Source organism: Dermacentor variabilis, chromosome 1, assembly GCF_050947875.1.
Source record: "Dermacentor variabilis isolate Ectoservices chromosome 1, ASM5094787v1, whole genome shotgun sequence".
In the NCBI taxonomy this organism is placed as follows: domain Eukaryota; kingdom Metazoa; phylum Arthropoda; class Arachnida; order Ixodida; family Ixodidae; genus Dermacentor; species Dermacentor variabilis.
In genome coordinates this window covers 184,401,349-184,424,578 of record NC_134568.1, presented here as the reverse complement: position 1 = coordinate 184,424,578, position 23,230 = coordinate 184,401,349, and the positions used below count along the sequence as shown (strand labels likewise).

The 23,230-nt window shown below is 40.7% G+C and overlaps 1 protein-coding gene across 7 annotated transcripts in view; it reads left to right on the top strand.

The window, feature by feature from the left end:
* Nucleotides 1-23,230, top strand: part of LOC142588820 (D-aspartate oxidase-like) — a 50,676-nt gene that overhangs the window by 11,612 nt on the left and 15,834 nt on the right. For 3 of the 7 annotated variants that reach the window (XM_075700645.1, XM_075700640.1, XM_075700652.1), the window contains exons 2-8: nucleotides 3,810-3,891; nucleotides 3,963-4,186; nucleotides 8,751-8,874; nucleotides 17,602-17,681; nucleotides 21,381-21,446; nucleotides 21,503-21,656; nucleotides 21,912-21,970. In XM_075700645.1, coding sequence (XP_075556760.1) covers nucleotides 3,856-3,891; nucleotides 3,963-4,186; nucleotides 8,751-8,874; nucleotides 17,602-17,681; nucleotides 21,381-21,446; nucleotides 21,503-21,656; nucleotides 21,912-21,970 — 743 coding nt within the window. In that variant the 5' untranslated portion in view covers nucleotides 3,810-3,855. The remainder of the gene's footprint in view (nucleotides 1-3,809; nucleotides 3,892-3,962; nucleotides 4,187-8,750; nucleotides 8,875-17,601; nucleotides 17,682-21,380; nucleotides 21,447-21,502; nucleotides 21,657-21,911; nucleotides 21,971-23,230) is intronic. The other 4 variants (XM_075700671.1, XM_075700665.1, XM_075700660.1 and 1 more) reach the window with 2 other exon arrangements.

Below are 23,230 nucleotides of genomic sequence, written 5' to 3'. Positions count from 1 at the left end.
GCATTGGTCATCTACATCTCTTCTCGCCATGCAGTTAATAAACCGGGTTTATTTCACTATAATATTGTTTGCTTTGATCATTGTCCCTGATCAATTTTCCACCAACAAGAAGTGCACGTAAATGACATATCACTAAATTCTTACGTCTCTTCATTTTGCAGATAGGCGACACCTTTGGCAAAAATTGTGTTACTTTTAGAAAACAATGTTAAAAATAGCTGTTCACCTGGCTAAAACTACAATTAGTACCGGCAGACAAAAGTCACAGGCGCATCAAAGCAAGTAAAACTATTAAAAAAAAAATTTACTGCACAGACTTCCTGCGAAAAAAACTGGGCATATGCCAGCGTCTGCACAGTGAATGCGCACTTGCTAGCAACAACGCACTTGACAAAGACAGCAAAATTGAAGACTTCATGTATGACCCATGCCTCAAATATGTATACATTGCAAAAAGGCATCAATATAAATTTTCAGTTGAAATAAAGCACCATTAAAACAGTGTACACGCTCAATCGGTCTCGGCGCCTGCAGTGAAATTGCATTGAATATGCTGCGAAGTGCGTCTCCATCCCAATCCAGTTCACTCGCAGCACCCTCGCACAATTTTTTCACACGCAGTGCCTCAGTGAGAGAGCGCCGTTTGGCTCACTCGACCATTGTCTAGTACACTCTTAACTTTCGCCAAGCATGCTTCAAAAAACCCAAAACATATGCGGATTGCATGCCATGAGCAGAGCTCACGCACCATCTAGGGAGCTCAGTGCGAGATGGAACGCCTGTGCAGCGAAGGTGGTGTGTCCCGTAGACACTGTTGCAAGGGTATAGTGTCTAGTACACTTTAGCGAAAGGAGTGTGGATCAGAGCATTGAGTTTTCTGCTAAAGTTGCATGGAGTCAAGAATGTGCGGCTTCATGCATGCATGGCTCTGATGTAGCACTCAATCGACTCACGCGGCAAACCCACGTTATAATCCTAAGGAATCCATTTTTCCATTCAGCATGTGGCCTAATTTGCTTACAGATGTACAAAGTATTTGTGAGCGCACTGTGAATAGCTCACAACAGCTGTTGCGGTAAAACCTTATGCAGTAGCAGTCCTTCAAGCTGCCGAGCACAAGCAAAAGCATGAGGAAGTGTATTTTATTCCCCCCTCCCCAAAACAACAATGAAAAAAAAAGAGAAGGTCGTGTGACCAGGAGTTTACACAGCCCAAATACTAGCTTTTTCCAAAATTTATTATGGATTAAATAAAAGAATAAAAACCTGTTGGCTTGTCACATCATACTAGAAGGCTTTGGTATAGTGCACTTGACACAGAACAACACAATGATACACACATGGCACTTTCTACGCTTTCATTTCCAGAATCAAAGATATACATTACTCCTTTTACCAAGTGTACCACTGAGCATGTGCTCAGAGCAAGAATATAACAGACAACAAAATAATATGCAAAATCCATTGTTTATACTGCAGTTAACGATCGTGGCATGTGCAAAAGTTCTTCACTAAAGATTGATTGTAAATCTTAGTATAAATGATGTCTTATGTGTTATATTGTTGCAAATTGTATTGTTGCTCTGAGAATGTATTCACTGATGCACTTGGTGAAAGCTTATGTATATACTGGGTGTTCAAAATTAAGTTTTATGGTTTTCTTAAAATCAGTCACTGGGAGGCACGTGAAGGCCACCTGTGCAAGCATGTGGCCAGGGGGACACAAAGTGAGATAATTGTCGCTGTCAGCAGCTAAATTAACTAAAATCGAATAATTAACTTTTTGTTGACTGCAGTAAGTGGGTATGTTTGTATTGAAAAGTTAGAGGCAGTTGTGTTTCTACAAAGTATCAGTTGGAAGAATTTTTCTAGCGTGTCCGTGCTCTGAGATATCCTACTCCAAATTTTAATTGTTGTTTGCATGATTATGCAAGCAAGAGAGTGAGGATTGGCACAAAGCTCCTCCGTGATGTGACGCGGCTGTTGCGTGCGGCGTTTAGCCTGACAACAGGGTGGGGGCATAGGCAAAGATATCTGTTCCCTTCCCCTCTCGACTGGCAAAATCAAAATATGACAGCACACTGTGCCGTGCAGTTGTTGCTCTTTATTTAAAAAAAAAAACTTACAATGCTTGGAAATCAGCAGTCACTTTATTTACATAGCCCAGGCAAGGACCATGCCCGCTCATCTTGTCACCATTACGCACGCACACTGCCCTCCGGCCTCTTTGCTCATGCCATTATTTCGGCATGGCAGCTGCCGCCATCGTTATAAGCTGTGCAGTCGCGTGTTATGACAGTGGTTCCGGGTTCTTCGATTTTTTTTGTTTTGCTAGCCGAGAGGTGAAGGGGGACAGTTATCATCTTTGCCAATGCCTCCACCCTGTTGTCAGACTAAACGCCGCATGCTAAAGCCACATCACATCAGGGAGCAGCTTTGTGCTGATCCTCACTCTCTTGCATGCGTATCATGCGAACAACAATTAAAATTTGGAGTAGGATATCTTGGAGCACAGACACGCTAGAAGAATTCTTCCAACTGATGCTGTGTAGAAACAGGACTGCCTCTGACTTTTCAGTACAAACATACCCACTTGCTGCAGTCAACAAAAAGTTACTTATTCAGCAGAACTGATAGTTGTGTGAGTTGGTCTTATTCAATTTTAGTTAATTTGGCTGCTGACAGCGATAATTATAATCTCACTTTGTGTCCCCCTGGGCACATATTTGCACAGATGGTCTTCACGTGCCTCCCAGTGCCTAATTTTAAGAAAACCATGAAGCTTAATTTTGAACACCCTCCATATAGCTTTGATCTTGGGAATAAAGATGTTGAAAGTTAGTGCCATGTATGCCCTGTGTCTATTTTGCTCTTGTGTCCCAGATAAGGTAAGCTACACCCAAGCCCTCATTGTTCTTGAAGGAGACCTAAATACAAGTTTTTTCAACCTGTAGCAGAATTGGTTGGTGATATAGAATAACAAAGATTTACGAGTACTGTGAAGAACCCATAACAGCTGTTGCCATAAAATGTGTTGCATAGTTAAAGTGGCTGCATAGTTTAGCAAGCACTCTGCAAAAATTACTTGAACAAGTGTTTGGTGCACTGTGTCTCAAAGAAACAAACTGCATTGGTAACATAAATTGTACTTTAAGAATGGTGGATTTTAAATTTAAGTGCACCTTCAACAAAGTTTTAAAGACTTAGCAAACAATTGGTTGTGAATAGTTTCTGTCACAATGTTGTGCTCTCAAACTAAAGTTTTCAGATAAAGTGATGCATCTGTGGAGTGAAATCTATGAAGCCGACACTTGCCAGTGGCAAAAAAGGGAGAGGCTTTTGCACTGAGCATTTGGAAGATACCTTAGTCAGCAGTGTCAGTGCCTGTGATCAGTTCCAGTGATTGTGTATTGATGTGTGTATGGATGTGCGTATGAATATGAGTAGAAGCAAGTGTGAATGCATAATAGCCACAGGTTGCACCACTTGCTCATTCACTGTCTCATTGCACATCCATGATGTGGTAGAGAGTACGATAAATATGAATGGAAGTGAGTGTTTAAGAATGTGAATATGAATCGAGTATGAGTGAGCATGGAGCTGAATAATATATCGAGTATGAGCAAATGTTAAAATTGTACGTAGATGTTTTTACACATAAAAGTAGGATGTATCGGTAAAGCTTTTTAAATAAAGGTGCAGTCTTTAACCCACACTCCTTCTGTTAAAATTTACGTACTTGATATAAATTATTGCATTACAAAATATTCTCTCACTTGTTAAACACTACTGCTTACCATTTTCTATCAGTGACATCAAGGCATGACATACCACTTCCATTTTTGAACCTTGGTTTATGCAACACTGTGAACAACAAGCCACCTACTTCGCAGTGAGTTAAATGCATTGGATTATAAAGTTTTTGGGCTTAAAGTGTATACAATTTTTTCACGTCTTGTGCAGATGACTGAACATCAAAGCCAAGTGGGGAGGATGCAACGTAAAAGAGTGGTCGTGATTGGGGCTGGTGTCATTGGCCTTTCAACAGCCTTGTGCATCCAGAACAACATTCCAGGCACTTCTGTGACAGTCATTGCTGATCGTTTCATTCAAGACACACTAAGCTTTGGCGCTGCTGGATTCTTCCGTCCAGATGAAAATATAGGACCAACACTTGACATTACAAGGTGTGACTTAATGCAGATTATATCATTTAAAGTTTGAAGTAGTGATATTTTCCTTAAGTCAAACTTGCACACTGGCTCTTTTAGTTACTTTTAAAGGAAAACTCCAGCAATTTTTTCTTGGCCCACGGATCTCAACAGAATTTATTTTGAGTGTTCTCCTAGTCAGCTTGGTCGTGTGCACTGAATGACTTGACTGAGGGTTGTGTACTTTTATTCAAATTAAAGGCTGGAATATGCACACCTAATCTGTGCCATTTAACAAATCGACATGATGTCAGCACAGAAGCAGTCATGCTGGTTTTAGCATCTTGTAAAGCTTCTCTGCACAAGTTGTTGGACTCTTATTCAGCGATGTGTAATTTATCTGCTGGCATAAAGGTTTTGGCGGCAACATAAAGTTCATGAAGCAATCTTTTGTTCTTGTTTCTTAATACTCTTTTTTTCCTCGGAGTAGTCTATGGACGCATGAACAGTGTCTGCACATGCATGTCTTTAGGTCACCACTAGCATCATGCAACATGGCTCTCTGGGCTGCCCAGTTCAATTTCAATGTACTGTTTTTTGCTTATTTAAAATTACTTCTGTGTGCTCATACAAGTAGAACAGTCTTGCATTTAACTAGAGTTGCTGCAAGAACTAAAAAAACAGTTCCCTGACATTGTAAAGAAGTTGCACATTGTAAAGAAATTGCTGTAGTTGACAGTTTATTTAGAAATCAGTGACAGCATGGTGGACAACAACTGTGCGAGCTGTGAAAGCAGCAGATCGGCAGTTTACACAATTTTGGTACAGTTTTTCACTGAAAGTGTTGTTTGTTATTATGGATATGAGTATGAGCCTTGCAAGTGAGCAGTAAGAAAAATAGCTTCAAATTTTAGTTAGGGTTATCAGTATTTTAGTAAAATCAATTATAGGCATGCATACCATCATATTTTTCTGCATTACATATAAAAATATTTAGGAAAATTATTACCACAGAAGTACATTAACATCTGAAAAGTTCTCCTTATGCAAGCTCGCAAATGGTTTTGTGAAGTCTCACGGATGTATTTTGCCTGTCTAATCCAGTGGAGCTACCTGAGGTGTGATCTAATAATCTTTAGTGCTTGGGCTGTTATATCCTTCACTCTTGATGATGTCTTCACTTTTAATTTGCCTACCCACAGGAACTTTATGACAATACTGCCAAACCTTTTGCTTCACTAGTTTATAATATCTTTAAGCCCTTAACAGCCATGACAAATTTTGAAAAACATTTCTAAAGTGCGGAATTTTTTTTAGACCTGCATATTTTGCGCCAGTTATTTTTAAAAATATGATACCAGGGATGCCCATTGTATATTTACTGGTCTTGCTGAAAAAACATAGGAAAAGCCATTGTGTATTGTCAAAATTACAAGAAACTGCTCATATACACACGTGCAAAAATTGCAGAGAGTTCACAATGAAGTAAATTGTCATTGGCACCAGAGGACACTCGTGATGACAAGTTACCTTGTCATTGGCAGTTAAGGGGTTAATTTCTTAATTAGAACATGAAGAGCACGGATGAGCTAAACCTGAAACACAAAACCAGATAACCTGTAAATGTTAGCTGTGAATATTCCTTATGTTCATGCATTGTGCAAAATTTAGGACCAAAGAATTGTAAAGGTTTACATTAGGGAGATGAAACATATCTGATTAAGTTCATAGTGTAAAGAATTTATAGTCTATTGTCGTTAACAGAGGTTTATACAGTCTTTGTACCACTTCTCTCTTCTGGTCTTTTCGGTTAATCAGCAGACATTCACTTTGATGCACAGGAAGGAAGGAAGACGACACATTGCTGTCTGTTCTGGTTACTTGTCACGAATTCACAATGTTCCCATTGTAAGCTCCTAAACTGGAAAGTGTCACTGAAACATCAGTTGCAATTGTCTGGCAACAACATATCAACATGACACCATTTCTCATTTGGCAAAGGGGTCTTCGCACATGGTCACTGAGGCATAACAAAAAAAAATTGTGGCTGTACCCATTAATGCACACAAAGCACAAGCTTCACCATTGCAATGCAAACTGTTTTACAGGTTTCCACAAGATACAAGACATTGTGCACTCCAAGTAAAAAAATAGACAATGACAGAATGTAAGGATTTAAAGGAATTTTTTCTTACATTTGATAGCTATTGCCACTTTTCGAAGCAATCGCAAAAGTATTACCCTAGGGCAGCAAATGTTTTAAGAGCACTTTTGAACATCCTGACCTCATGAAGAAAATCAGATGCAGTCTTTTAAGATAAAATTTTGAAATTTATATCGCATAACAGTTCCAATCTTTTCACCTTCATTGTGAACAAGGGTAGTAGGCATGGGTCCTGATATGACCATTCTGATTTTCCCAAGGCCTTTCTTTTTTGGGGGGGGGAGGGGGGGTCAGTGCTCACTTATTCTACATTTATTTATTTATTTATTTATTTATTTATTTATTTATTTATTTATTTATTTATTTATTTCACATGCCCTCAAGTGCCAAGGCATTATAGAGGGGAGGGGGGTACATGTGAAAAACAATAACAACGATTACTACGAGTTTATATAATGCAAACGACATGTGGAGTGGACGTAATCATTAAGAAATCAAATAACAAGAATTCTATGACATTCAAATTATATCAACCTAGCGACATCTGAATTGGGCATAAGGAAAATATGGCGCGATAGTATTTGCACAAATACAGCGCATGTGGCCACGAGCATGGTCACAGTTGAAAAAAAGCAAACAAGGCTCGGCAGAAAAGTGCGCTGACTTCGATTGACATGATATCATCAGGAAGGCGGTTCCAGTCGTTCGTTGTATGTGGAATAAATGAATATGAAAACCTGTTCGTGTGTGAAAAAGTGCCTCTTACTTTATGACGGTGATCAACTCGAGGTGACAGATAAGTAGGTGCTAGAATGAGCTCACTGCTAGGGATATGATGATGAAATACTTTATGAAATAGGCATAAGTGAAAAGCCTTTCTGCGCAGTGATAAAGATGGTAGACACAAGTTGCTTTTCATAAAAGTTATGCTAGAAGTACCATTGTAGTTTGAGTGAATGAAACAAGTGGAATTATTCTGAACCATTTCAAGCGAATCAAGAAGAGTAGCATTGTAAGGGTCCAAAATAGCAGCAGCGTATTCCAACTTAGGTCGAACTAGTGTTTTATATGATAGCAGTTTCATTGATGAAGGGGATTTGCTAAAGTTTCGCCGCAAGTAGCCTAACATGCGATTTGCGTTATTGATTATGGAGTCGATGTGACATTTCCAGGATAAGTCAGATGATATAGTTACACCTAAATAGAGGTAGGATGAAACTTGTTCTAGCTGGACATGGTTAAGCATATATGCAGGCTTACACACGTTGCGTCTTGTAACAGTCATCAGCTTGCATTTCTTGGGGTTTAGTTCCATGAGCCGGTTTTTACACCATGAGGCGACATTATTTAGATCAGTCTGTAGAATTTCCTGGTCCTTATCGTCGCGAATCTCGTGATACCATACACAGTCATCAGCATATAGGTGAACTGAAGATGACACACAATCGGGCAAGTCGTTAATGTATATTAAAAAAAGTAATAGACCTAGAACAGAGCCCTGCAAAACTCCTTATGCTATGTTAATTAAGGGTGAATCTGACCGTTGACAGAAACATATTGTTGGCGATTGATTAGGAAGTATTCAAGCCAGGTAAGCACATTATCGTCAAGGTTTAAAGAAGAAAGTCTGCATAAGTAGCACATGAGTAAACTTATCAAAAGCCTTTGAGAAGTCTAGAAAGGCGCAATCAATTCTGGAATTTTTGTCTAATATAGAGTGCAAGCGGTGAATGAAAAGAAGTGATTGGGTTTCACAAGAAAAACGAATGCCTGAAGCCATGTTGTGATGATGTAAAGGAAGAATTTGATTCCAAAAAGTTAGATATGACTGTACAATATGTGCTCCATCAGTTTGCAAGGGATACTTGTTAGCAAAATGGGTCGATAATTTAATGGAGAATGTTTGTTGCCTGATTTATGAACAGGAACCACCTTCCCAATCTTCCAATCAAAAGGAAGGATACCATGATGAAGCGATACCATGATCAACATTCACCCTTCACTAAGGCAGTCAACCAACTTAGTAAAGTGACTACATTGAATACCCAGGGGCCATATTCTTGACTGTTCACGTTTAGGGACACTAACTTTTGCGTGATATAGCTTCTAGCTTCTGGTATGATGCCTCACTGGAGTGATGGGTGTTCTGCCGTCTGGCTTGTCCAGTCAGTGATTGCTGAAAGTGATACCATTGGAAATGATTGACACAGAATATGGCTAGCTGCTGCTCAGTACCGGTCTTCTTTTTGCTCTTTCAGCTGTGCTTAGTGGTTGCATGCAAGGGGACAGTGGGAGGTGCCTTTGATGATGTTTTATGATGTTTCACCTACAAATAAATACATAAAATGTGGCCCATCTAACATATATTGCGTGTTCTATGATATGGCTCTGTTAACAGTGCTTCTTACACATTGCTCTTTTTTTAAATCCTTTCAGAGAGTGGTTCAGAGCAACATTCAGACATTTCGAGATTCTATTGCGTGGCAGCACTGCTGAAAGAGCTGGAATCAAGAAGCTTTCTGGCTATGCCCTCAGTTCAAGTAACCCGGAGAAACTTGTGGTATAACCAATGAAATTAAGAAAGGCTTGGGAGGGGGCTAGTTTGTATTCTATAGCAAGTAGATAAAAGCACGAATGGAAGACGTTCTCACTTCTGCTTCCCATTGTTAATGTTTCAAACCTGTTGAAGTCCTAGAGTGAAATAAATCAATGTTAATGTAGTTGCTATCACAGATATGCAGGTCAGCACATCAATAGGTATTATGAAAGAAGACCCTGAGGTTTTCATGAACAGCAGAAATTATAAACTCTGCTAAGATGGAGTTTCAACACAAGATTTTTTCCTCGTTTTTCTATAATGGAGAGCTGTCAACCCATAATTGCAGTATTAAGCCTGAATTCCTTAATAGTTGCAACACCACATTAATTATATCATAGTGTTTTGAAAGGACACTAACAGGAAACACTGTCATTTTGGTCTGACAAGGTATTCCCTCAAAACTATTTTTGCTAACTTCACTGTAATAGGTTGATTGTTAATAGAAAAAAAAATGAAGGTCAAATTTCTCTTTTCTGAATTTTGGGCTGGAACTCCAGCACCTCCACATTAGTGTGACATCACGGATTTCAAAGTATTTTCTCATATTTGGGCCATTGTGGCTCAGTAAAACCTCTTAGAAACTTAAGTTCAATCTTTGACTCTTTCAGAACACAATGTGGCCCATTTTTACTGATAAAAATATTACCTGAGCCCAGACACTGGCAAAATCCATGACATTGAACTTGTGTGTGAATTTCAAGGTGGCGTCATTCTTGTTTCTTTTCTGGCTTACAAAGCATCTTCTCGCAGTAAGAGTGGCTTTTTTGTGTTGTAAAATGGTAATTTACAAATAAAGCTAAAATTATTTTTCTCTTTAGTGTCCCTTTAGTGCTACCACTTCAAAACACATGCAAGGTGCAGCTTGGTTTCAAGATTTAAGCAGGCCCAAGATTTAATCATGCAAATTGGAGGTGACATGACAGCCGAGTGACGTACAAGTCCAGTGCAGTGGTTGTGGGCTACACTGCGACTGGCGCATCTAAAGCTGAGCATGTTAAGCGTTCGACAGGATGACAGGAGAGAAAGTGAAAAGGGCACTCAAGGGCGCACAGCAATTGCATCGGCACCAACTGGCCCAACTCTGTTAATGGCTCTTCATTAATTACTCAATGTTCCCAGAGAAGCGACCAGCATTATCCTGTGCCGAATGTGGATGTGAAGCAGGAACGAATGGTCGATGTGGTTGAGTGCACCCAGCTTTCAGAAGCACAGTCATGGTTTATCTCGTGAGCAGTGCACCAGGCTGACTGACATGCATGTCAGCGATGTGTGGCATCCACCTCCGATATCTATAATGTAAACAGTGAGCCTGCTTCGAGCCCATCAACTGCACTTGGTGCTTATTTCGAACCAGTCACATAAAAAAAAATGCAAGAGACTTGTTCAACCTTGCCAGAATCGCAACCCAATATTCAGCAAAGCTGTTACTTTTGTATGGTTGTATAAATAATTATTTTCAAAGCCTGTAACTAACCAAACAGTAACATTTGCCCACACACCACCCATAATGTGCCCCCATCCGGTCAAATTTAAGCTTGGTGATGCATTCGCTTCTTCTAGGAGATTGGGAAAACAATTGTGCAGTGCTTTTTAGCATTCCTATAAGTAATTTTCTCCAAAGGCCATAATTAATGCACACATTTTAAACTTTGCTTGCACATTGTCCATTGCATACCCCTCATTATTTGCAGCGTAAACTTGTTGCCGCATTCATTTCTCCCAGGGCATGGGGCCGAGCATATATGTGCTTTTCAAGAGGGAGAAAACGAGTATTTAGTAATTGTTCCCAAAGCACCTAATTAACTGGCAAACTTTGCTAGGGTAACATATATACCCCTCATTCACTCCAAATGTAAACTTGGTGATGCATTAATTTTTCCCAGTATTTCGGGAAATCTGTAGTAACACTTGGGTGATACTTTGGAGTGCTTGTGTTTGTAATTTTCTCCAAAGCTTATTCTATTAACCCAAACACTTTAACTTTGCATACACATCACCCATAACATGGCATTAATCCCCATACTAATTGAAACTTATTCAACAAATTTAAACTCTGTTCTACATTTTGTTCTTCTAGGACATTATGTGCATATAATGCTTCTATAATGCCTATTAGCAGTTTTCTCCAAAGCTTGTGACTAATGCACACACTAAACTTTGCCTGCATATCACCCATAATGTGTCCCGCCATTTCCTGCAAGTTTAAACTCACATTTATTTCACTCAGGACAATGGTGAAACATTCTACACACATAATAAAATACCTTTAAAGAAGGAGAAAATATGTATTTAGTAATTTTCTACAAAGTTCTAATTACCCACACACTTCAAACTTTGCCCACACATCCATTCACTCCAAATTTAAACTCATTGCAGCATGTAGTTCTCCCAGGACATTTGGAAAACCTGTGTATAATGCTTCTATAACAATTTGCAGTGCTTGTATTAGTAATTTTCTCCAAAGCCCGAGATTAAGCCACACCACCCATAATGAGCTGACTAATTTCCTGAAAATTGAAGCTTACTGTCACATTTATCCCTCCCAGGATAGCGCTAAAACATGCCTATGGTACTTTCAATCGCTTATAGTCGCACTAACTGCTTTATTTTATTTCTATTTTATTTATTCACAAATACTGCTGTCTCTATTTCGAGACATAGCAGGAGTGGGTACAGATTTTAGTACAAACAAAAGAACAAACACCAAGATTTTACAAACAGATTAACAGGTGATATGGTTAGGTTATTCCCCAGTTAACTTGTCTCTAGCAATAAAAATGTAATAATCAGCAATTTTTTCTGCACTCAAAAAATTTAGGCCTTGCACCGTGATTATGGAACTTATGGCTACCTAAAAAGAAAAAAAAAAAGCACGAGACAAGGTTTTTGTTCAAGTACTACTCCATTTATTGCTCTCTTTATTATGTAGCAACATGCCTGCTGGGAAAGGAACTGAAAGTTATGCTAGCTAAAATATGCTGCTCATTCTGTAATTTTCTTACCTGTAGCACTTTTTCTTTTTGATGTAAGCTTTTAGGTTTCGTCAAATGTATATTTACAATTTCATATTGTATGTTGAAGAGACATGATTACTTAAGTAACTTTCTAAAAGTGCAACCTCGTATTCTTCCTAGTTTATGGATAATTGCTTCTTTAAATTGCTTTTTAAATGGCTGTTGCAGTCTTCATAAAACCTGTATTTTCATATGCATGTAACCTTTTCAAAAAAAAAAAAAAATTTTACTGGCCATGGCGGTCGCATTTTGATGGGGGCGAAATGCGAAAACACTCGTGTGCTTAGATTTAGGTGCACGTTAAAGAACCCGAGGTGGTCGAAATTTCCGGAGTCCTCCACTACGCGTGCCTCATAATCAGAAAGTGGTTTTGGCACGTAAAACCCCATAATTTTTTTTTTAATTTTTACTAGGTACAAGTGTTTTCTTGAACTCATGTAAGCAAAAAATAACTAGAAGTGAGTGTACAATGAGCGAGGAACAGAGGCATGTTGTATGTAAATGCTTATCACATTATCATAAGTTGTACCCATTATTGAGTCATTGCCCCTGCCTCTCTCTATGTCTCTACAAAGTATCAATTGTATATAGAATATATCTAGAAGGCATTCAACCCTGCAAAATCCCTGTAGCCCTTATGAGCTGCTGCTCCCACAGTGCATAGTCTTACTGTGTGAAGAGTGCCATGAATCATTGTTCCTGTTTAATTGGTCATGCTCTTCACGACAGTATGCATGTGGTATATATTCTGAAGACAGTGAGCTGAACCATGCTGCTGTCTGTAAGGCATGTTGCTGCAGCAGCAGCAGCAACTTTAATCTGAGAGAGCTTAAAGCAACACGTCACTAGTATTGCCTTTGATTCATATAGCGGCACCATGTTTGATAGCTTCAGTAGGGATGGGTAAATACTGATTGCCTCAACACTGTTGTTAAACATTTGTGAGGTATCTCAGTCATTAGTTGAGCTCATTTGTTTGGGTGAATTTCATGAACTTCTGATAGACAGTGAGACATTATCATTCCCTCCCATTTCTTATAGAAATTATTGTTTCAGGCGATGGTAATGATTTGGCTTGTTACAGTATGTGTGTTGCCCTTATGTCATTGTTGTATTCTGTGCTCAAGACTTCAAAGCAGCTGACTATTGTGTAGTAAAACATGGCGGGTTAAGAAGTAACAAGCATTCTGCATGCACAAGAAGTTGTGCAACTTTAAGCATGAGTACTTACACTACATTTACTGAATCGTGGGGACAACATCATGCGTCACTTGCTGGTGAAAGTGAATCGCCCAGCATTTATTGTTCACTGGTTTTATACATGATCCACAGGAGAGTGTAGTACCCTCTTCCCTGGGGGCGTATCTCGCCACGAACATAACGCGCGCAGATTAGAATACAGATTATGATACATCCCCCTTTGTGAAAAAAAAAAAAAAATAAGTAAGACAAGGAGTGTGTTTTAACTTTGAAAGCAAAACAAACAATGAAAACACGAGCCACTTGTACATAAAAAGTACAGTACATCAAAGATCAAAACACTGAATATAGTCGGGGCACTTGTTCAAAGTTCTCGTCATACATTAATCGTTGAGTCATAAGAAGCCAACATACACCGACACCGAGGACAACATAGGGGAAATAAAGAAATGATAGATTAACTCTTTGAGAGTCAATGACGTATTTATGGTGCCCCGAAAAAGTCCAAAATGGTCGATGCCGTATATTTACGGCACCACCTGTACGTTTAAAACACACGGCAATTTCCTAACTTTTTCTTTTCTGGCATATGCTGCCACTATGTAGGAATACAGAGAATTTTTTTCTCGGTTATTATTGCACGGTTTGTTTTAGAGCTAGTTTGCTCTGGTGAGTCTATTTACTACCGCTCGCGCATTGGCGCGCAGGGGCGTGTCGGTTTGGGTTTTGTTTCGCAGGCGGTTTCGGCTTTTTGAGCTTGCAAAACTGATGGTTAGCTCGTTACTAATCGCTCAAAGGGTGACCGCCTGATTCTCGCTCGTTTAGTGCTCACAGGGGTGCGCATAGGAAGGATGCCACCGTGCATGCATTTCCTTTTCTTTCTTTGGAGACTCGTGAAAACTAATCGCCTCTGGTTGGCGATAAGATGAAGATTAGTGGAAGTTTGTCATATGTCTTGCTTTTCTAACGAGCACACAACCACAGTTTTCTTCTCACCTACGCAGTTTGATTATGCTATGGACGTAAATAGTAGTGTAAGAACAGGAACATTTGACACTTGCCAAATATTCTCATGTGCACATTTTCTAAGCCTTATGTGTATACCAATGCATCAATTTTTTTATTCTTATAAGTTTATTTCCTTTTTTTATTGTTGTTATTCATGAATAAACAGTACATATATGCCTACGCAAAATATTTTTTTCTCACTTACGGCCACCCTAGAAAAATTATGGTAATTTTTTTTCGAAATAGGTCCCTCAGACGAATTGTAATCTGCAATAAAAAAATCGACCCTGGACGATCGTATATGGTGAAAAAAATCGACCCTCAAAGGTTAATGGAAATCAAAGTGGATGAAAAAACAACTTGCCGCAGGTGGGGAATGATCCCACAACCTTCGCAAAGGTTGTGGGATCGTTCCCCACCTGCGGCAAGTTGTTTTTCATCTACTTTCATTTCGATTACTTTATCGTTTCTTTATTTCATTTATTAAGCACAAGTAATTTCCCCTATGTTGTCCTTGGTGTCAGTGTTTGTTGGCTTCTTATGATATGACTAATAACAATAGGGCCCCTCGGTTAACCTCCCTTTCTTCTCATTAATCGTTGAGGTGGCCTACGTTGTCTTGTGTTCCTCCGGGGAGCCGCCACTTGATGTGAACCTGTCGGCGCAGCACTCGCTGTGCTGCATGAATTTTGTGGCATGACTGGATCGCGCTGTGCGCATGCAGGGGCAGCGCTTTTTTGGATATTGACTTCATCGTCTTAGTGAGGGCTGCTGAGGTGAAAAGGCTCTTTGGTCGGCAATAAATGCTCGCAATTGTGTCGTAACCACTGTCCATCTTCAGTCATCACTACATAGGACCTTGGTTGACCAGACAACCAGAGAACTTTAGCTTTTCTCGCCTATGAGCCATTTTTTATTCTGACAGTGTCGCCGTCGTTCAGTGGCACGAGTGGCCTGAAGGACGCTTGAGTAATCCGTTTGCTGGTGTTTGTCAACCCGCTGACTTTGTCCAATCTGAATGGCTGGCAGTGTTGTTCGAGGGTTTCGTCCTTGCAATATTTCTGCTGGTGCTCTGCCGCACTCTAGTGGAGTTGACCTGTACGCCAAAAGACCAAGCCAAAAGTCTTGTTTGGTTTCACTGGTTTTCTTCAAGATTCTCTTCACCACTTTTACTCCTTTTTCAGTGAGTTCATTGGAGCGGGGAAAATATGGGCTGGAAGTGACGTGCTTGAAATCGTAGATGTCTGAAAACATTTTCAATTCTCTACTGGAAAACTGAGGTCCGTTGTCAGTGCATACTTCTACCGGTATGCCATATCTTGAAAATATGGCACTGGTTGCGTCCACAATCGTTTTTGCTGAAGTGTCTGCGAGCTGTTGGATTTCGGGATAATTGGACAGGGCATCATAAACGCACAAGTATGAACAATTTCTTTAGTTGAAAATGTCGATGCCGACGCGGTACCATGGTTGGTCGGGGATGGGGCACATAATCAAAGGCTCCTGTGGCAGCTTATAAGTGTACTTTTTACATACAGCACATGCTTGCACAAACGTCTCGATGTCAGCGTTCATCCCAGACCAGAAGACCAGTTTTCATGCCCTTTCCTTGTATTTGTTGATTCCCATGTGGCCTTGATGGATTCTTGCAAACATTTCGTGCCTCATAGTCGTAGGAACCACCACTTTGCAGCCTTTCAAGAGCACCCCTTTCACTTCATATAGTTGAGTGGTGGAAGACTTAAGTGGATTTTCAATTCGCTCCTCGTTCTCCAGGTGTTCTAGAACAGCGGCGAGCTGTGTGTCATTCCGTGTCTCAGAGGCCAGTTTTTTTCGAGTGTTTTTGCTGATGAGGGAACCGACTACACTCACTGCATGTACTTCGACATCGTCTTCGGCATCATCTGCTGTGCCAGTGAGCGGGGCCCTTGACAGCATGTCCGCCAGCAAAAGTTGTTTTCCTGGAACATAGCGTATGGAAATGTCATAATGCAACTGGCGCTGAAAAATTGCTGCAATCTGGGCGGCATGTCACCGATCGCTTTTTGAGAGATAGCATTCAATGGACGATGGTCTGTCTCGACAACCACCTTCCAACAACCGCCCATACATGAAATGGCTGAACCTTTCACATCCAAAAATGATGGCCATTGCTTCCTTTTCAACTTGTAAATAGTGTTGCTGCATCTCTGTAAGCACTCGGGAGGCGTACGCAACCGGCTTCCATGCACCATTGTGACTCTGCAACAGGGCAGCACCAGTTCGGTTTTGGGATGCGTCACAAGATACCTTGGTTTCTTTTTTAGGGTCAAACACTGATGGCAGGGGCTGTTTGCCAAGGTTGTCACACTGCTGTCTGCATTCTTTCTCATGATTTTCCGACCATTCGAAAACCGTATCCTTTTTTAGCAGGCTTCTGAGGAGCGTTGTCCTTTCCGCCCAGTGCTGGCAAAAATTTTCCTAAATAGTTGACGACACCCAGCATGTGTTGAACGGCTGGGTGTCGGGCTGGGCATTTGCAGCATGTACATTACAAGGGAAGAGCTTGGACGGATTCCTTCGCTTATCACGTCCTCGAGAAATTCAATGTGTTGAAGGCCAATTGCACACTTTGCTGGATTGAATGTTAGCCCTGCATGTTCTGCCGCTTCTAGTACTGATTTGAAATGTTGGTCGTGCTCTTGCTGTGATCTACCCTATACAAGTATGTCATCGACATACACTGTTACGCCGGAGAGTGCGTCAAAAATTTCACTTAGTGTTGGCTGAAAAACTTCGGAAGCTGACGATATTCCAAAAGGCACCGCAAAAACCGATAGCAACCGAAGGGAGTTGTGAAAGGACATATCCTAGACATTTCTTCAACTAAGGGAATCTGATGGAATCCGGCGTATGCATCTAGGCGAGTGAATACTTTTGCACCGGCCAACTCTGCTTCTATATCTTCTCGTCCAGGCATTTCGTAGAGTTTACACTTGAAGTGCTCGTTTATATTTCTGGGATCCATGCATGCTCGCAGATTTCCGTCCTTTTGTACAAGAACAAGGGGACTCACCCAACCAGTTAGTTCGGTGACTTTTGCAATTTTCCAGCTTTCTCCATGCGTGCCAACTCGTCCCAAAGTGGTTCCTCTAAGGCCAGTGGTACCTGGCGTGGTCTCTGGCCTACTGCCACAGCGTCCTTGCGGAGAACCATGTGGTAGACACGTTTTACGCAGCCGGTACCGGTGAATAGGTGGCAAAAGTTGCCGACCACTTCTTCAGAACTGTTCCGTGACACGCTGTTTACGCGTGAAATCAGACCCAGGTGCTCACTTGCCTCAAGGCCTAGGATGGCTTGATGCCAATTTCGTGCTACAAAGAAGGCCAGAGGGGCTACGCGGCCATTTAGAGCGACTTCTGCATGCATGACGCCGGACAGATTAATGTCATTAAATATGTTTCACATTTTTTTCTTCACCTTGCAGAATGGAACAATGAAGGAGCTCTGCGCTGGCCTGAGACCACTTGATGAGCAAGAACTGAGGAACTTTCCTCTGAAGTACAAGTAATGCCCTTAGCTTCATTAAAGTAATTGTCATTAGATCTCAAGGAAAGGAATTAAGGGAAATGAGGCAGTGCCACCAATTTCTGTCTGTTGCTTTTTATGTGATAGAAATGATGGGGTTGATGTCCCGGAAAGACAGATGTGCACGCACACACACTCATGCACGCACGCACACACACATGCACACGCTTTCCCAACCAGTGGCGTAGCCGAGGGGGGGGCGAAGGGGGGGCTACTGGGCTCCAGCGCACCACCCCCCCTCCCCCCCCGAAATTTTTATGGCTGGTGCCCTGCTCCCTTTTATGCCTGGCACGTCAAAGGTGCATATCCTTCGAATGCCCGCCCCAGACAAGTACAGGATGGTACATGCCTTCAGGCAGACCAAGGGCCTGCTCAAAGTAATAGTTGTATTATTATGCATGAAGCATGGGAAACTTAACAGGGAATATTGGAACCTTAGCCCCCATTCCCCAAAAGAAAATCCTGGCTACGCGCCTGGTCTCTGCCATCTGCAGCCCACTATAGGTGGCAAAAATGAACACTGAACTGGTATTTTGCATACACCACATGTAGCCTTCCTTTGTTGAAAAATATCTGCTATGCTGGAGCACTGGCACGTAAGCACAAGATACAAAAAGCACTTTGTAACGCAGGCAACACCTCACGATACACTAACCACAGCATATCTGATGGTGTAACCATAGGTGCAGAAAAAATTTATACTTCAGCATGTCTCTTTGCATAGTAAGGTTGGAGACTACTCTGTCATGTCCATATGTCACCAGCACCCACATGCCTCCTAGCATTAACCAGCAAAGCTAACCACTAAGCGTCCTTGCAGCATTGCAAAGCTGTCGCCTCACTTTGGCAATTATTCTCCGATAGCTTCTGCTCAATCTTTTTATAAAACTACATCATTTGAGAAGCAAAATTAGTTTTTTAAAAAGTTGGTCACTGCAAAGATAGACTGTTGTTAAACTTGCAGCTACCATGCCTGAACCTTGGTTATCCTAGCAGCTCGTAGCACTCTTGCCTACATTAAGCCCTATTCATCCAGGTAATAACATTTCTGTTTTGCTTGCAGGGAATAAACCATGCTTGCCAATCAATTTGAGTCTTAAACTGGTTGAATTAACTGCATGTTCATTAGGCTGTTTGGCACATCTTGTTAAACAGAAGAATTTAAATAGCATGACAAAAGACGCAGGACAGCACACTGGACGTAGGAAATGATGAGCATCATTACAGAAATTGGAGCTTGATGCACAAAAAATTTACATTGAATTCTGCTGTTTAACAAGATGTATCAACCAGCCACCATGGCACAGGACACAGAGAACCACAAGATGCAGCACTCTGTCCTGTGATTATTTTTCGTGTCCTGTGCCGTGCTGTTTAAATTCTTCTAAAGTAACCTTATTCATATATGTAGACAATGCATGTTTGAAATGTTGAAAGGCCAAATGTGATTATATGTTTTCTTAGTTTGTGGACACAAGTTTATGGTTGTTCTGCAACAATGTTGTCATGTAAACTGTATCATGAGGAATGAAAAGTCATCACTATACAAACACGGTTGTCTTGTGAAGTTGCACTTCAACAAAACCCAGCTGATTTTCACTGAATCCTACAGCTAAGTGGCAGACGTGTTTCATTGTCTGAAAACTTTCAGGTTCATTTTTCTGCTATTATGTTTTCTCATATGTTTCACCCATTAGAACTAGTGATGAACACAGAATATTTCACTGAGCTTTGCAAAAATAAGAAACCCCCTTCCCCCCTCCCTGCCCATGTGCTCTCTCTTTTCCTTGAGGCAAGTTATCACAACAGTTCCCTGAATTGAAATGTTGGAAAAGCCCCTGCCTAAAAACCAGGAAGAGTGAAGTGTGCAGAGCACTACCGGTGTTGAAAGTTTATGGGGTGCACAATCTGTGAAACAGACGGAATATACATGAAGCTTGCACATAGCCTGAAATACAGGCTTGCACTCTGCAGTAGTATGTGCAACCAATACAGCATTCCATTGATGTAGAATCAGTATGCTTGAACTGAGCAGAAATTTTGTTTTTTGGAGAACTAACATCCCATAAACTTTTGTCACCAACTGTACAAGGTGTTACAGCTAACTCTGGGCAAGCTTTAAAAAATCCTCGTGCAAGTTACAAGTATGCAACCAACTTAATATTGTTTGCTGTCCTCTTGAGCAACTCAAAGTATCTTTACTATGAGCTTAGCTAATTAACAATAATTAATTAACCAACTTTTAAAGCATTCATTTCAATGCAATATCTTCAATGTAGAAGTTGAAGAGCCTATTGAGAAATATCCAAATAATTTCTTTGCATGATGATAGCTGCTGTGGTTTTAATTTTTCTGGGCTGCAAAGTGTGCGAAATTTTAAAAAGTGCCATATGACTATGCGTTCACACGCAGTGACATTGGTTCACTCAAACATGCCACGAACAAATGATCTATGAAGCACGCAGACCGAAGACACAACAGGTCTTGAGCAATGAAGATGGATTGAATAGTGGTCTTCACTTGCAGTTTTGCCTAGGTATCTTATCGGCTGAAGCAGCGAAATATGCTATAAATAACGCATGGCATTTCTTGAAGCTTCGTTAAGGGCGAGGAGGTTTTGGCGGTGGATGGTGATGTATTGAAGATGACGGTTGTGGCCATCGCCTATCATTTTTTTTTCTTGCAGCCTATTCGTGCCTTTGGTCTGCATGCAGCATCAATCCTTTGTTGGTAGCATGTTTGAGGGCACTAATGTCGCTACGCGTAGGCACGTAGTCACATGGTATTTTTTTTAAATATTGCACGCTATATTTGCATCCCAGAAAAATTAAAACTACAGCAGCTATCATCACGGAAAGAAATTATTTGGATATTTCTTAATAGGCTCTACTACTTCTACAGAGATTTTGCATTGAAATCAATGCTTTAAAAGTTAGTTAATTGTTGCTAATTAGCTAAGCTCATAGTAAGAAATTCATTGAGTTGCTCAGGAGGAGAGCGAACAATATTAATTTGGTTGCATTCTTGTAACTTGCACGAGGATTTTTTAAAGCTTGGCCCAAGTTAGCTGAAACACCCCGTATAATATGTGCGCATGTTCTTGTGAGCCAAAGCAGAAACTGGCCAGGGTGGTCTGGTGCAAGTATAGTCAAGCAGCACTGGATGTGCCACCTTACTTTAATTTTTACTGAATCTTACCATATGAGTTACCCTTCAATGGTAGGCATGTGGTAGACATGAGGCTTGCATATGGTTAACATGTAGTAGGCATGTTGCAGTTAGGTCCAAGGAGTGCCTGGGCACTAAGTGCACTCATTTGTGGTTTATGTTTCACTTCAGCATATTACATTTAGATGTCTGTGGTGCTTAAACTTGGCTGTACTATATGGAATGAAAGCTCCCTCTACGGGCTATAATATTTGTGTACTATTACTTCAGAGTGAGTATACACAGAAAAGAAAAGTGGTACAGCATTCAGAAATCATAAGATCTTCAAGCTAACTAGCCTGATGGCATGCTCCCCTTGAACATGCAGCATACTTTTAAACTCAATATGAAAAAAAAAAAATTTGAAAGTTTGTTTTTGCGAAAAAAAACTTGGCAGCTAAATTCATTATGTTCAGCAAGACAATGTAAAAAAGGCTCTTTTATATCAACAGTGTGCTGGTGCTCTTACAGGTATGGTATATTCTACAACAGCATTCTGGCAGACCCTAGAAAGTACTTGAAATGGTTGACTCACAAGTAAGTTAATTTCCGTTCATACTACTAAGAATTTTTGCTTAAGTGTTGCCTTACAGAATACTATGCAACGGTGGGGACATAAAGAACCAAGTTGTCAAGGACCTACAAGACCTTAAGGATTTTAATGTGGTAGTGAACTGCAGTGGTCTCAGAGCCAAGGAACTTACAGAAGATCCACTGCTGACTCCTGTCAGAGGACAGGTTATCAAGGTAATGGGTATTATAAGTTGTTAACGAGTGTGTTTTCTTAAGAATGCCTTCTGCAGATCAGAGAGAATGAACTTTTTTCGTACATTGGGAATCCTGATGTGGGTCACCTAGAATGAAAAACTGCTCTATATTCAATGACAGAAGGCTTGGTTTTTAAAATGAAGACAAGTGCTAGTGGCAGTTACGTAAAGATAAATGTTATCATAATTAGTATGCACCTATTACAATTAATTGTAAACTATTTCTTTCCTGCAGGTGTTGGCTCCTTGGGTGACTCAGTTTTATTATGCCAATGGCTGCTACATTCTTCCAGGGTAGGCATTGCACTTACTGAGTGGCACAAAAATCTTTGTGCATGGAGAGTGTTCAGTGTGCCAGAAGAGCAGCATATTCGCATTAACAGATCATGACCACCTTCGCTTACTAAAGTTGCACATTTTGCAAGCATTTCTTTATAATTTCTTTCTCAGCGTCTTGGTTTTGAAATCAGCCTCCAGGTGATTATCCTCCACCTTTGTTGCCAGCATCCTTTTGTGTTCACTCAAACGTCATTTTTTTCATCACCTTCATGCTGATAAACCTGTTTTCTTGTTTTGTAGCCAAGCAATGTTTGTCCTCTGGCTTGAACATGGCTGCACTGCCTGTAACTTTTAACTGTCCTGTGGATGTAATTATCGTAAACTTTCTTTGGACATCTCTCCATGCTTCGGAGCTTACAGGGTTTGATGACCTAGCTTTGCTGTGTTGCAGCAGCCATAGCAGTATTGGATGAGCCCTGCTCATCCAAGCACTCGCCTCCCCAAAGCCGCGTCCTTGTGTTATTTGTTCTCCTCTCGCATGTTTTGAACAAGAGACGCTTGTTCGCAGCTCAATTGGCGTTTCAGTCAGCAGATGTCAATATGTACCCAGTGATTTCTTTGTCCTTTACATCTTGAGCGAGTTTTTCGTGTGGCAACCAGCGCTTTCAAGATGGCATCTGACAGAGGCGATTAGTGCATTGCTGGCCCGTCTTCTGGAAAAACAGGCATTTCTTCTACTTCTTCTTTTGACGATGATAGTTCAAACACTGAGGTGTACATCATTTCGGGAAGCAAAGCTAAACCTGATGATGAAGAGGTCAGCAACTTCTCGGGTGAAGAAGACAAACAGGAAATCTCACAGGACAATATCGCAAGTGCGTGTCTGTGGACAAAATTGACACGAACAGCGTTCTATCAAAGCCTCCACTGTTTCCTTTTTTTCTATGCTTTGTAAGAAGTTTTCTGTAAGCTAGCTGGCTGAATTACCATAGCATATCAAGTGTTTCCGGTAGGATGAGCTAGTTTCGATGATAGTCGATGAAATCAACTGGAAAGCAACTGTGCATGATCCCTTGTTTTGAGCCATACCACTCCCTGCCAAAGTTCTCTTAGTCAAATAATGCACTGTTAACATGTGCAGCTAATGTGACAAAGACAAAGGTATCTGTACATATTCCATAATTTTTGTCCATTGCTAGCAGGTGGCTGGTGCATTTATATTGTGATGTACCATAAATTTCAGATACATACTTTTATTTATTCTATGAGTCGGTT